Here is a 16,337-nt window from a genome sequence, read left to right as displayed (position 1 = left end):
TAAGTTTCATGTTATCGATCAAAAGATAATACCTGAGAAAATTTGCCAGATTTTCTAAAAAGAGTGGAAGCACCCCCAAAATGTCAAGTAATTTTGATGAAAATCACACCATGAGATTCAGAATGTCAGAAAACCCCCCTTTAGAGGTTTCAAGCTCCTATCTCAAGAAACCTTTTATTTCTTATTTTTTGGCAGAAGAAAGATCATGCATTTGTTTTTATCATTATTAAAATTCTTCCCAGGGGTGATCGTATCGAACTAACAGTCCTAGAAGATCAGGAGAAAACTACTTTGAACGGAAATAAAAATTTCTAGTGCCCTTTTCAAGTGTCTAAGAAAATTAGAAGGCACCTAGCCGACCTACCACGCCCATTTTTGCCCAAAAGCACCCGATCAGAATTTTGATGACAAAAATTTAATTCACCATGGTCAGAACATTTCATAGCTCCTTAGGAAAGGGCTGTAAGTTACGCAAATTGCCCATATATTTCACGTTTAGTATTTGTTATCAGGAAATATACGGAAATTTTTCGGGGTAATTTTCCGTGGGAGTGGGGATTTTCCGTGGGGAGAATTTTCCATGGGGGGAGGAGGAAGTTTCAAGGGGAATGGTTCAGATGAAACTGTAAACAGTAAGGCGGGGGTTAAGGCGATTTCCGGGCATGATTTGAAAAATATCAGAAATTAAATTAAAAAATCTAACAAGTTTTTAACTAAGAGTAAGGAGCAACATAGAAAATTCAAACAAACAGAAATTATTTTGTATATGAAGGGGATTGCCCCATCCTCAACCCTCGCTCATTACGCTAAAGTTTGACGTTTTTTCCTGACTTCGTAAAAAAAGTTACTCAAAACCAAGGGCCCTTGATTTTGAATGAGAAATATTTTTAAGACCTTTAAAATTTTTGCTGAAGAATAAGGGTGGAGGAAGGGGCAGCCCCTCATGTGCAGAATAATTTCTAATCGTTTTAAGTTTTAATGTTGCTCCTAAATTTTAGTTCAAAAACTATTTTTTTATTTGATGTGACAAAAATAAATGAAACAACTGTACAATTGCTATGACATGGAGAATTATTGACTTTAAACTTGTACATAGAATATTTAGGAAAATTTAATATGTAAAAAAATTATTTCCTAGAGCCAACAGTCAATACAGCCCTTTCTAACACTTTCCGATTTAGTGTGTCTATTAGACTCTTTATATTGAAAAAGCTGCTGAGATGGTTGTACACTATTTGGGAAGTAAAAGTTACTACATGAAGAGTAGAAATAATTAGAAGCAGACTAGAGAAAAGAAGGAAAAGACTAGAAAAAAAGATATAAAAAACTGTTATTTATTATTTTTTTTTTAATTCTCGCTTTAAAACTATATTGTAAAATAATAATTCTAGCACTACTTGTTTGCTTTTTTCCTAGAGCTTGCTTTTTTTAAAGTACTTCTTGCCTTATCTGAAAACTGCCCATTTATATATCTCTGGAAAATCCGTCAGAGGAAGCAAATAAGTATATTGAGTAAGGTTTCTAGCTGGTTGTATAATTCTTATAGAAATATACTAGGGAATGGAATGATTGAGGTAGAAAATTGCCTGGTGTGTTTCCAGCACATGTTCATCAACAAGCTCTTTTATTCTCGGGGTAATCAATAAAAAAACATGTTTTTTAACTAAAAGTAAGGAGCAACACTGTAACTTAAGACAAACAGAAATTAATCTGTATATAACTATTCTAGATATCTCGTTCTTCACGCTTAAGCGTTTTAGAACTTTAAAAAAAACCTTTTTGTTCTAATGAAACGGCCTTTGTGTTTCAGAAGCTGTTCTTATAGAATTGGGACAAAAAGTCAAACTTCAGTAAAAAGATGGGGGTGGCATAGAGGGGCAACCCCCCAGGTGTATGGGATACTTTCTGTTGGTTTTAAGATTTAATGCTGCTCTTTGCTTGCAGTTAAAAAGACTTGTTCTTTTATCTAATAATGAATCGAAAGCATGCTATTTGAAAATTGGAGTCGGCACCATTGTCGTAATTAATTTTTCTCAGCAAACTACTATTAACAATTGTTTTCAGTCAAGGCTTGACAAAACTTTTAAAATACTAGTCATTTCGTTAAATTATTGATTGCAGGATCAAGAAAAGAGTCAAAGTTAAATAGTTTTATTAAAATCGTAGACATAATAATTTGAACTTAATGCTATAAAATACTAGCAAGAAACAGTTTCCACCCTTGGGGTGGAAAACAATTCACCCTTGGTCAAATCTTGTTTTGTCCCGCGTGGCTTTCTTCTCATCTTGTAAATACTACTTTCTAAGAAGAAGCGAAAGAACAAGAAGAAGGGAAGCTAGAAGATTATAGTAAGTTTCTTTCTTCTAATTAATTTCTTAATTTCTATTAATTAATTTCTATTAATATTAAATAATTAATTAATTTCTTCTATTTTAATTTCTTTCTTCGAAAGTAAGTAACTTTCTTCTAATTACTTTATGAAAGTAAATACTAACCAAAACCTCCATGTTCTCAAGGAGTGTCTCATAAATCATTCATTTCTATATGAAAATCGGAAGACATATAGTAGTCCAGCCATTATCAAGTTGGTCTCCTTGCTCAATGGCATAGGTGTTCCTGAAAACCTAACCTTTTCTTGTCAGACCCAGATATCTCCCAACACTCCTAATAGCATTGATAATGTTATAGATATAAAAATCCCTGGCATGGATTGTCCTAAGAATAAAATGAATAGTCTAATCCTTCATCAACTTACACTAGCTAAAATGGCTGAATTTTATAATTGGAAAAAGATATTTACTGATGGATCCGTCTCAAATGATGGGAAGGCATCCATAGGCATTTTTTCTGAGTGGAGTGGTTGATCAGTTGGGATTAGAGTTTCAGATGGAATCTCCATTTTCCATGCAGAATGTCTTGCTCTCCAAAAAGCTTTGGATACAGTGCTGGAAGTAGGATCAGGCGCATTTGTTATCTTTTCTGATTCTAAAAGTGTTCTTTCTGATCTAAAAAAGAGGCAAGGAAAAGTTATTTCAATTATTGTTCATCTACAGGGACAGATTAAGAAAATAATGTCTTCTGATGCTCTTCAACTGAAATTGGTCTGGGTTCCTTCTCACATAAGGATTAAGGGAAATGAAATTACTGACAGTATTGCAAAACAGGCTATCCACCACCCAATTACTTGGAAGGTTGCTCTCACTGTAAATGAAACTTCAAAGTTAATAACCTCTGCTGCAAGTTCTCTTAGAATTAATAATACATGTATTGCAACAAAAAATATCTATGTTTTGTCTTTTGAGGGTCATTATATCCCACATCACCTTATCCACCCAAATAGGAAAATTGCAAACTCTATTTTCCATCTGAGAACTGGTCATGCAATGACCAGATCTCGTCAAGCACTATATTGTCTTACAGATAGCAAGTCATGCCCTTTTTATAGGTGTGTAAAAATGAAACAATAGATCACATTCTCTCAGAATGCCCTCATTTCACATCTGAGAGAAATATTCTGATCAGAAAAATTGAATCATTGGGCCTGAAGACGTCCACTCCTCTTGTTTTAGGTTTCACTCATATTAGTAAAGATAAGGAGTTAAAAATATTGTAGGCATTGGGAGTTTTTGTGTCTTCAACAAAGATTTTCAACTGGTTGTAATTTCATTTGATTTTTTTTTTTTCTCCCAGTCACATGAGTGTGGTGAGAAGAGAAGATGATTTGATTTATTTGATTTGTATGTTCTTTTTGTTTATATGATTTTAGTTTAATTATTGTTTGGTGATGCAGAGGGCAAAAGCTGAGCATATTTTCTCTACAACAACAACAGATTATAGTAAGATTGAGATTTATATTTTTGTCATTAAGTGTAATCGGCAGAATGCGAGTATGGGAAGCAGATATCTGCTCTTCATTTTATTTTTACCTAGGTGACAACAAGAACGTTTAAATCTTTATTTTAGTGATGAAGGCTAGGTTGAACAATTGCTGTAGACTCTGCTACAGCTGAGGAAGAAGATGGAAGAGGAGACCTAGTAGTACAGAAGATAATTAAACTTCCTTGGGCATACATTGGTCTCAAATTTCACCATGAAACAGCCTGTTTTGTGTTGCCTTATATTGCTTCAAATACATAGCATGCTGTCTAAGTTATCCCCCCTGATGGGCAAATATATAGTCCAAACTATATATAGGCCTACTTAATGAATTTTCAATAGTATGACTCCTCTCCTCTTATTGTTTAGCCTAACAGCAAATAGTAAACAAGTGTCAGGCATTAGTGTTGTGCTAGCCTAGGCCTATTGAAAATTCATTGAGCATAGGGCTATATAATTCTGGCTATGTATTTGATCATTAAGTAGTGAGGAGGGATAATGTAAAGCAACAGGCTTTCAAGAATAATTAAAAAAGGGTAAAATTCTAGTTAATTGACTTCTTGCTATCTTGAAAAGGGTTTAGGTTAAGGAAATGAAACTTTCAGGGATGGGTCTACAGGCTAAAGTATGTCCCTGGAAGGTATTTCAAAATACCCACATCCACTCCTTCTCCCTCTAGAGGGCCCTGAAATCTGCCTACATGACAGGTCTTCACCTATTGAAATTTTGACAAAACAACATTTTACCTTAATTTTCAGTTACTAGTTGCCTTTTCTCTACCTTTAGTTCTGAAAATGCAATTCCTGTTATTTGAGTTCCTGTTATCTGAGTAGAATTTTGAGCCATATCAATGTTTTTTTTCCAAATTTAGGAAATGTATTTGCATATCTTTAAAACCTTATAAAAATAGAATTAAGCAAAGTTATGAAGCTGAAAACAATTTTGCTGTACTTCAATTAAGCAGAAGATCTATTTTGCAAGGTTTCACTTTTGTAACACACATATTTTTAAGGGTCATCAAAGGTCAGGGCTCTAGAGGGAGAAGGAGTGGAGGTGGGTACTTCAAAATACTTGGGGTGGAGGCAGGTTCTGCAAAACGCCCTCCCAGGGGATCATTGAGACTCTGGATTTATTCTTAAGAGTTTTATCCACCTTCCTCAAACAATGTCTAAGATAGACAAAAGTCCCCTATCTAGATTATTATTACAACAAGTTTTGATTTGGGAAATAAATGTCATTAGTACTGCTTTCAGTTGTTATAGTATTTTCTTCACATAGGAAATATTATGGGGTGGGGGTGGGACTGTCAGTTGGTTTCTAAAGTGGTGTAGGGGTTCAAAATGCACATGCTATACTTCTAGAAATATAGAAGCACTATCATAGCCTTAAGAAACTACTTTTTGTGTGCAGAGTTCATATTTCAAAAGCATTCAATTTTATGTTGCATAACTGTGCTTTTTTATTGTTGGTGTGGATTGAACCCATTCATGACTTTCAGACCAAATTTTTTCATATCATGGAGTAAAACAAGGGTCAGTTCTTAGCCCTGTTATTCTTGACAGTGCAATTAGAACAGCCACATGGTTCATACCTATATATGTGATAGACAGCATTGATACTAGCCACTTGTTGTATGCTTATAGTATTTTATTGTTTATGGACAATTTATTATCAATGCAGTATACAGTTAATATATTACAATTACATCTTTTGGAGGTAGGATTAGAGATTGAGCTTACTGAAACAGAATTCCTAATGGCGAATAATAATAATAATTTCTAGCATCATTCAATGAGGGTGGGATCACAGAAAGTCTTTAATAAAGAGTACATTCAATACCTTGGGTTGCCTTTCAGCCCAACAGTTATGTGCAAGTTGGTGTTATTGTCTGTATTGGTAAGAATCAGAAAAGCTTATGGCCTGAGGGTCAGGGTGAAATGCCATTTTGATTAACAAAGACTTGCTAAAATTTATAATTCAATGTTTGTGCCTCATATATTTTTCATTGTTCCATTTTTGAAGATTTTAAGTAAAAGTAATAGAAAATGTATCTGTGTGTACTTTTTCTGGTTTTGTAAATACTTCCTTGTAATCCCACTATGGTTAAGAAATAGGTACATTGCTCAAAAATATGGAATATTTGATATCACTGCAAAAATAGACCAAAGGTACAATGAATTTCTTAGGCAATCTAGAGAAAATAGAAATAATAACTGTCTTGATTGATGGACAAATAGTTTTGTTGCTGTAGCCTTAACGAAATCTGAGCTGTTTATTATTGAGCTATTCATGTTGTGTTGTGTTATTACCTATTCATGAGTTATTGAGTATTATGTGCTCTTTATTATTGTCTATTTCCTGAAAAGTGTTATTTTGTAGTTTTCAGTGAGCTATCTATTATCATCCTTTTCCTCAGGACTGTTACTTTGTAGTTTTCAGTTTTCTTTTTGTTTATTTCCTATACTCCTCTGTTTGCATTCATGTATGTATAGAGGACATAAATCAATTATTTTTGTCAAAATAAGCACAAAAAATAATGGCAAATACACACAATCAGATAGAATTGTTTATATGTTCTGGGGCAGTATATGGTGCTATTAGGAGGGAGATAGCTGGGATGCAAGTGTGAAAGAAGTAGTTATTAAGTAGTAATTATTATTTTTGATAAGAACTTTGCATGACAATTCTAATGTTGTGTTTATTTGTCTCCTATTAGACTTCTGCCTGATGTCTATCCTTTTATCCCTTTTCTTGTTTGTAAGGCTTGTATTCCCAAGTTTATTTATTCTAGACTAGACTTACACAATCCTAATAATTTAAATCTTGTATAAAATATTATAAAAAAATTGTTTGGTCATACATAATTAAATCACATGTTTGATATTCACAATATTGAATACTAAAAATGAAAAGAACTCTTTGCCCCCTCTGAGCACTCCTGTTTGGAGTTGACTACTAGCAGACGTTTTAGTGAGAGGGGGGGTGCAGGATTATTAGTTAGAATCACAGCTTATACTTATATTCAAGGCTAAATTTATCAAATCTTTTGAGAGAAAAGAAAATTTGTTGTATCAATATGTTGATGTATGGAGGTGATTTTTGGGAGACTTCAGTATACAGAGGGCCACAACAGCATCAATACATCATGAGAACCAAAAATCATTTTTTTCTTCAACATTCTATACATCCTTAAAAAGGTAAAACACTGAACAAGGAATAAACATTTGTTTTCTAATTAAGATGATCATTGAAATCATCTCAAAACTCATAATGAAACATAAAATTATTTAAATAACAGTTAGTGGAATATAAAAACTCTTAAAAAAGCTACATCCAGTAAAATATTACAGTGGTTTCATGAATCAAATTAAACAAAAAATCTCTTGTATAAAATCCTAGGTATATTACACCTTGGACACAATAACCCAATGGCAAACTACACAATCTACAACCCCACCACTAAAGTAATAGGGCAATTAAAGAACAGAGTAGAAGAAAGGGATCTTGGTGTCATCATTGATGGTAAACTTAAATTTCACAGTCATGTCTAGCATGTTGTTTCATGTGCAAGTTCCAGTCTTGGACTACTTAAACGAACTATCAACAGGAGACAGGCATCTATATTTATAAAACTATATAAGGCTCTCATCAGACCCCATCTCGATTTTGGCATGTGTCTTGCTGGTCCTTCTTATTGACAAGATGTGAGGCTCATCAAAAACGTACAAAGACAAGCAACAAAATGCATATGAAATCTAGCATCAACCTCATATTAGGACCGCCTCAGGTACCTTAAACTACCCACTCTGGTTTACATACATTTGTGCAGCAACATGATGCTTACTTACAAGCTGCAGAACAAAAAGACAGCAATCTTAGGTGGCAATCTCAGTACCAACCAGTACAACACAAGAGGACACTTCAAGAAGCTACCAAAGTCAAGCTCCTGATCGAAAACTCGCCTAACATTCTTCTCTAGAAGAGTCATAAACCATTGGAACCAACTGAAAGATTCAACTGTCAGTGCTCCCTCCATCCAGTCCTTCAAAAACCAACTTGACAAAGAGTAGGAGAAGAAGCAGTGGAGGTTTGACTGGCAGTCATCAGCTCAAGAGCACTACAGGTCTGGAAGACCTTAAAGCTCTCAGATGGATTAAAGTGATTAAGGTAAGGTGATAACAAAAGTGTTTTAAGGTATATTTTTTATAAATAGCTAGTGTGAATACTTTTTTGCTACATGTCTAACTGCATATTATGCATTGTAAAGGTCCATTGTTGTCCTTATTTAAAGTCCTTAACTTAACTTAAGTCCTTACTTAAGGTCCTTATTGTTGTATTGAGAAATGGGTGTGATGATGTCTGTGCTACTTAATTTACTGCTTATAGCCACATCATTATCAAAATTTACAAAATCTTGAAAAGGATCAATTTCTTTACTTCAGAAGATCAACAGAATTTCTGAAAAAAAAAAAAGAACTGCTAAAAAGTAATCAACATACCATTTCTAAAACTCTATGTAAAGAGTAATTTGCAGTATTTTGAAGAGTTTCCCAGCTATAAAGGTATCAAATGCCAGATCTACTATCTGTCAAGGCTGCTTGTTCAAGTCAGTTAAATTTCAATACCCATACCAAAATCCATTTCAGTTTCTTTTTAGGAAATCACTTTTAATGTAGATTACTTTTTCTTTCTCTTTGTCTCCTAATTTTTTTTATACCATTGAATTTTTTTGTTAGCCATCTACAAGAAGTCGATTAGATCAAAATAAGAGGAAAAAAAAGCAACATTCTCTCTAGAAGATCTCCTTTAATGTAGATTATTTTTTTCTGTTCGTCTCCTAATTTTTATTCTTTTATCATTGAGTTTTTTCTCATTTAGTATTTTATTTCACTCTGTTTATTTATTCAATATCAATTTTTTTTGTTTTTTTTCTAGGATGGAAGTGCTACCTCAGAAATCAGTACTGACTTATAGTGTTGTTCTGCCATCTGGACCTTTTAAAGGGAATGAGAAGATTGTGGTACCATCAGCCAGTGGTGATAATATTACAATACCTTTGAAAAATCTGCCTGGTTTTAAGCCTGGTGGTAAGGTTATCATCAAGCAAAATACAAAGGACAAACGAATCACTGTCAACTATGACAAAATTCCTTCAAAAGCTTCAGAGTCAAACAATCCAAGTCAAGCTGTCAAGGATGAACCAACTTCTAACTCCAACAGCACAACTCAAAGCTATACAAATTTTAATAATTCAAATGTGACTAACAACAGTGAAATAGTGGAGACAGGTCCAGGAAATAAAATGTCAGGTTTAATTGGGATTAAAGCAAATGGAAATGTGAATAGGACATCAGATATTGCTCCTGAAGTTGATCCTTTATCAGTAAATAAGACATACAGTAGAAATCCCATGACAAACATAGTGAGAATTGATCCTCAGACAATGAAAAGGCCTTATTTGGAGAATAGTGATGATGAGCAGACAGACAAAAATTTAAAAGAAAATGTTCCAATTAAAAAGAAAACATTTGTGAAATCTAGACAGAGGCCAATGGGAGTTTCTTATTGCTGTGTTAATGGATGTAGGAATCAGTTTGGAAGATACATTGAGGAAATTCCCTTCCCACTTTTTGACAAAGAAAGGTATCTTATGTCCTATGTCAATCAAGTTTATTCTGGTCACTGTATTTATTGTAGCTTAGGTTATTATTATATATAGGTCATTGTATAGTATTTATTCCTGTCATTGATTTTCTCTAATACATTTTTACCCTCCCCTTGATGTATTCTAAGGAGTATGTAAAAAATTATACTGTTCTTAGGCTGCTTTAAAAAATTTAACATTGAGAAAAATAAAAGAAAGAAAAACTAATGCAATTTCCAGATCATATTCTTAGGATACATTCTAAATTCCCAGTATTTCCATTGTCTTGACCTTGCTTTAGCAATGTCACTTGAAAAAAAAGGAAGCTAATTTACTAGATGGAAAAAAAGTAACTGAATCCCGAAACTTGTAAACATAAATGAACAACTGTAGAAAGTTTGATTTGGCACAAATTCTATCCATGTCAATGATGGTGTTATGTTGAATGGTGAAAGCCAAATACTTTGTAGCTTTCAAAGTAATTTTTCCAATTGAATATAATTCAGATTTGTTTTCTGTTTGATAGAAAGGCTTTTCTACTCTGTTTATTTTCTCCTTAAAAGAAAATTGGATTTCCTTGCCTGCTGTAAACACATAATAGATACAGGCAAAGTACTTTATATAATATAGATAACATAATTCCATGATAATACTATATTATATTATATTATTTTATTCTATTAGTATACATAATATTATGACTTTATATTATAGTATTCATTATAATATGTAATGATAATATATACCTTATATAAAACAAAAGCAAAAATACATGAATACACAATCTTGCCTAGTTAGATCTCTGTGCAAGTTTGTGTTAAAAGATTTAGCCAAAGCAGATTTTAACTCAATTTTTGAAAAGTAGTCAAGATGGCTAACAGTGTGAGGAGATACCTAATTCCAAGACACCATCATTGGGAATTGCTCTCTTTGGGTGCTTCACTTTTTTTCAAGGACATTTTCTTTGACCATACTCAAGCAGCTATGACCATCAAGCTACAGTATTTCAAAACCAGCTTCTACTGCCATGTTTTAATGTTCATGTTGAAAATACATTATTTAATGTTCATGTTGAAATGGGTTATGGTAAAGCTGCAAGTTGCTTTTATTAATAGTATTAATTTAATTAATATAAAAATTTAATTTAAATTAATTAAACAAGTATTTATCAGTAAACTGAGTTGAGGCTCAGCATACAAAGGCCCTTTGCCTTTAAGAATTACAACCCATCCCATCCTAAAGCTGCCTGAGGTAATCACAAAGAAACTGAAATGCAGTTTCCTAGCTATGTTTGCCTCAAGAGTCACAAATCCCTGAGTGACCTGCAACAGCTATGTTTCTTTAAGAAGTTAATGATGCTCTTAATGTCTGGACAACCATTTTTTTTTAACTATGAATTAAATCTTGATTATATTCTCCACTCTCCCTGTTACAACATTGCCTGCTAATTGGTAAACAGCTATAGAAAAAGTTCCAAAGCTGCCAGTAGAAGAATTTGATAGAATTCCAAAAGCTGCAAACACTTTAGCCATGCAGCTTGTGTTTCAACAGCTTTTTGAGCAAAAAATATTTTTATATGTAAAAATGGTATTTTTGGATAAAATCTGCCAACAAATTTAAAAACTGCCAAGCATCATTGCTACTATGCTACCCCTCTTTTGCAAAGTGGTGGCTGAAGCAGCGGCTATAAAATCATACAGGAAAAGACAAATTAGACAGACTTGATTACATTCAAATCAATCATAAAGTCCTGTTGAGACACTAACAATATTTTTGCCAACTTGGCCAATTTTAGCCATTTTGTATTGGATCCAAGGTTCAACAAGACACATTTTAGAATTGGAACTCTTTTATTTCGGTTAGTTGATCTTTTTGAATAGCCTAATACAAAAGTATAAATAAGCTTAGTAACCAGCTTACAGATAATTGATAAAAGCAGGAAATATCATAGTAATACACTTGGCTGCTGGTAAGTTTCTAAACTTATGGTAACTTTCAGCTGCCCCCCCCCATATTAAACCATAATCCAAATTACCAGACATGTTTGATGTCCAGCTGTTTTGCACACTATAAAAGTATAATTTTCATTACATATATTAGTATAATTAATTTATTTATTTCTAATTTACACAGTACAATAAGTTCTTGGTTAACCAATTTTTTTACATATATAAATAACATGGAGTCAGACTCCAAATCAGAACTAAGCAAATTATTTTCTTTAACCTTTATCTTACCATTTTATGATAACTCAACTTGCAGCCCTGAAAAACACAAGATAAAAGAATTCAAAGAAATAAAAATATGAAAGCTATCCCTATTTTGGAATAAATATAGATTATTCCTTTTCCTGCTTTTCCCTCCTTCCCCTCCGAATCCCTCTTTTCCTTTATTCTTTTTATTTGTGTTACTTTTTTTTGGCTAGTCAATTTTTCACGTAGGGAGAATTTTCAGGTGGAGAATTTTTGATGAAAATTTTCTTTGGGTCAGCCTTATTAGCAGGGAGTAAATGCACATGGACCCGTGGCGGATCTAGGTGGGTTTGCCCCCCCCCCTCTTAACGCAGTGATGGGTTATGTGTTGGGACTGCTTGCTCTAGTTAGCAGTGAGATGGAAGTTTCACTTTTGTAACACACATATTTTTAAGGGTCATCAAAGGTCAGGGCTCTAGAGGGAGAAGGAGTGGAGGTGGGTACTTCAAAATACCTGGGGTGGAGGCAGGTTCTGCAAAACGCCCTCCCAGGGGATCATTGAGACTCTGGATTTATTCTTAAGAGTTTTATCTGAGGAATTGAGGAATTTTGACTGGGAGGCGAAAATCTTTATTTCATAACAACAAGGAGGGAAATTTTGAAATCCTAACTTTTTTGGGCTATCAAAATAATGTTTCAGGATTGTGCTGTCACAACGAGGCAGAAAAATTTAATATTTAAGCTACTTTTTACAGTCAAAAATTTGTTTTCGGGTGTTTTTATGGCAAAAATTGATATCTTTACTTTTTTTTGGCTGTCAAAAAATTTGGGTTTGCTTTTTTGTGAAGCAGGGTGGTTTTTGGAGCATTGTTGTTTTTTAGAAGATTTTTATAATAGAAAGTTATAAAGTTATAAGTTTAACTTTTTAGACTTCACTTTTACTTTCATTAACATAATAAACAAAAATATAAATTATTACAGATATAAATCACTACACTAGGGAAAAATTTAAATTTTGCTAACGTTTGGTGATTAACTATATAAAAATTCCTAAAGGCATCCTAAATTAATAATAATAATGAAGAAATTACATAAATATTCCTAAAAGCATCTTAGACTAACTAAAATAATAATAATAACAATAAAAAAAAGAAAGAAAAGACAATGACCTTCTCTATCTGTGGATCTGTGGATCAGGTGACGTCATGTTTCTGTGTCGGCTGACGTCATGAAATTAGTTATCGTCATTTTTGCTTTGACGATGCTTAGTATATTGTAAAACACATTAATTTGGTTAATAATATACCATTTAAAACACCAAAATGAACATGCTGGAGTAGTCACTCGGTGAGAGAGGGTGTCAGAACGGAGAATGAAGGTCCCAGGTTCAAATCCTGGTTAGGCTAAAAAAGGTAAAAAACTAAAACTAAAAAAAAACTGAAAAAACTAAAAAAAGGCAAAAACTACAAAAAAAAACTAAAAACTAATAAAAAAAATAAAAAAGCTAAAAAACTAAAAAAACTAAAAAAACTAAAAAACTAAAAAAACTAAAAACTAAAAAAAACTTAAAAAAAAGGAAAAAACTGAAAAATAGAAGAGAAAAAGAAAACTAATAAAATTAAGAATAAAAAAAAATAAAAAAGATAAAAACTAAAAAAAAAGTAAAAAGAAAAAACGAAAAAAAACTAAAAAAGCTAAAAAAAAAGGTAAAAACCAATAAAAAACTAAAAAGAAAAAAAGGAAAAAAACTAAAAAAAAATTTCATCTAAAAAACTAAAAAAAACTAAAAAAGGTAAAAACTAAAAGAACTAAAAAAGAAAAAAAAACTAAAGAAAGGAAAAAAACTGAAAAATAAAGGAGAAAAAGAAAACTAAAAAAATATAAATAAAAATAAAAAAACTAAAAAGATAAAAACTTCAAAAAAAACTAAAAAGAAAAAAGAAAAAAACTAAAAAACCTAAAAAAAGGTCAAAACCAATAAAAAAAAAACTAAAAGGGGAACACTGGGACACAAATGACGACCGGGATACTGGGAATATAAATGACGACCGGGACACAGGGAATGTTCAATTAGCAATCACCATCAACAAAGCTCAAGGGCAATCATTAGAATCATGAGGTATAGATCTGAATATGGATTTTTTTTCCCATGGACAATTATATGTTGCATGTTCAAGAGTCGGTAAACCTGACAATCTAAATAAATGACGACACTCAAAGAGAAAGCGACCGGGACAAAAGGAATGTTCGATTAGCAATCAACAAAGCACCGGGACACAGGGAGTATAAATGACGACGACCGGGACACAGGGACATAACTACAAAGGGGACACCGGGGTGCACAGGGGGATATATAAATGACGATGGCGACTCAGGGAATGGTCGATTACCAATCACCATCAACAAAGCTCAAGGGCAATCATTAGAATCATGAGGTATAGATCTGAATACGGATTGTTTTCCCATGGACTATTATATGTTGCATGTTCAAGAGTCGGTAAACCTGACAATCTATTTATATGCACAGACAATGGGACAGCAAAGAATGTTGTATATTCGCAAGTTTTACGTAGTTAAAAACATATATATATATATATATATATCTATATATATAAAAATAAGTTGTCTGTCCGTTACGCCAGATTATATCTTCTATATATATAAAAGAAAACAAACTAGAATGTAAAAACTGGAAATTGCATAAATATTTCGAAATATTTTGACAATAGATTAAAGTAATTCGAAAAAAGAAAAATGGTAAAAAACTAAAAAAAAATTAAAAAAAAAACTAAAAAAAAATTAAAAATTAAAAAAATTAAAAAAGTCAAAACCTAAAAAGAAAAAATGTAAATAAATAAAAAGATATAAAACTAAAAAAAACTAAAAAAAGCTAAAAAACTAAAAAAAAAGAAAAAACTAAAAAAAACTGGGAATTCCAAATGACGACGACCGGGACACAGGGACATAACTACAAAGGGGACGCCGGGGTGCACAGGGGGATATATAAATGAATAAAATTAAGAATAAAATAAAAAAAAAATAAAAAAGATAAAAACTAAAAAAAAAGTAAAAAGAAAAAACGAAAAAAACTAAAAAAGCTAAAAAAAAGGTAAAAACCAATAAAAAACTAAAAAGAAAAAAAGGAAAAAAAAACTAAAAAAACTAAAAACTAAAAAAAAAACTTAAAAAAAGGAAAAAAACTGAAAAATAGAAGAGAAAAAGAAAACTAATAAAATTAAGAATAAAAATAAAAAAAAAATAAAAATCTATATATATAAAAATAAGTTGTCTGTGGATCTGTGGATCGTGGATCAGGTGACGTCATGTTTCTGTGTCGGCTGACGTCATGAAATTAGTTGTCGTCATTTTTGTTATGACGATGCTTAGTATATTGTAAAACACATTAATTTGGTTAATAATATACCATTTAAAACACCAAAATGAACATGCTGGAGTAGTCACTCGGTGAGAGAGGGTGTCAGAACGGAGAATGAAGGTCACAGGTTCAAATCCTGGTTAGGCTAAAAAAGGTAAAAAACTAAAAACTAAAAAAAAAACTGAAAAAACTACAAAAAAAAATAAAAACTAATAAAAAAATAAAACAGCCGAAAAACTAAAAAAAATAAAGAAACTAAAAAAAGAAAAAACTTAAAAAACTAAAAACTAAAAAAAAACTAAAAAAAAGGAAAAAACTGAAAAATAGAAGAGAAAAAGAAAACTAATAAAATTAAAAATAAACATAAAAAAAAATAAAAAAGATAAAAACTAAAAATAAAGTAAAAAGAAAAAACGAAAAAAAAAATAAAAAAGCTAAAAAAAAGGTAAAAACCAATAAAAAACTAAAAAGAAAAAAGGTGAAAAACTAAAAAAAAATTTAATCTAAAAAACTAAAAAAAACTAAAAAGGTAAAAACTAAAAGAACTAAAAAAGAAAAAAAAACTAAAAAAAGACTAAAAAAATATAAATAAAAGTAAAAAAACTAAAAAGATAAAAACTTCAAAAAAAAACTAAAAAGAAAAAGAAAGAAACTAAAAAACCTAAATAAGGTCAAAACCAATAAAAAAAAACTAAAAGGAAAAAAAGGGAAAAAATTAAAAATTTATTTCATCATATACCAATTCAAAAACGAATGTATACCGGGATGACGACCGGGACACAGGGAATATAAATGACACAACTACAACGGGGACGCCGGGGGCACAGGGGGATATAAATGACGACCGGGACACCGGGACACAAGGAATATAAATGACGCCCGGGACGCTCAAAGAGAAATCACAGACTGGGACACCGGGACACAAATGACGACCGGGACACAGGGAATATAAATGACGACCGGGACACAGGGACATAACTACAAAGGGGACGCCGGGGTGCACAGGGGGATATATAAATGACGATGGCGACTCAGGGAATGGTCGATTAGCAATCACCATCAACAAAGCTCAAGGGCAATCATTAGAATCATGAGGTATAGATCTGAATACGGATTGTTTTCCCATGGACCATTATATGTTGCATGTTCAAGAGTCGGTAAACCTGACAATCTATTTATATGCACAGACTATGGGACAGCAAAGAATGTTGTATATTCGCAAGTTTTACGTAGTTAAAAACATATATA

At 32.0% G+C, this 16,337-nt stretch overlaps 1 protein-coding gene across 1 annotated transcript in view; it reads left to right on the top strand.

Moving 5' to 3' along the window:
* The first annotated feature begins 2,193 nt into the window (after positions 1-2,193).
* The window catches only part of LOC136034511 (uncharacterized), a 36,844-nt gene continuing 22,700 nt past the window's right edge, over positions 2,194-16,337 (top strand). Inside the window, exons 1-2 of the mRNA XM_065715733.1 lie at positions 2,194-2,349; positions 8,813-9,520. Of these exons, the coding sequence (XP_065571805.1) occupies positions 8,814-9,520 (707 nt within the window). The 5' untranslated portion in view covers positions 2,194-2,349; position 8,813. The remainder of the gene's footprint in view (positions 2,350-8,812; positions 9,521-16,337) is intronic.

This window comes from Artemia franciscana, chromosome 13 (assembly GCF_032884065.1).
Source record: "Artemia franciscana chromosome 13, ASM3288406v1, whole genome shotgun sequence".
NCBI lineage: Eukaryota > Metazoa > Arthropoda > Branchiopoda > Anostraca > Artemiidae > Artemia > Artemia franciscana.
Note: the sequence above shows the minus strand (reverse complement) of the source record. Positions and strands in the feature narration are given on the sequence as shown.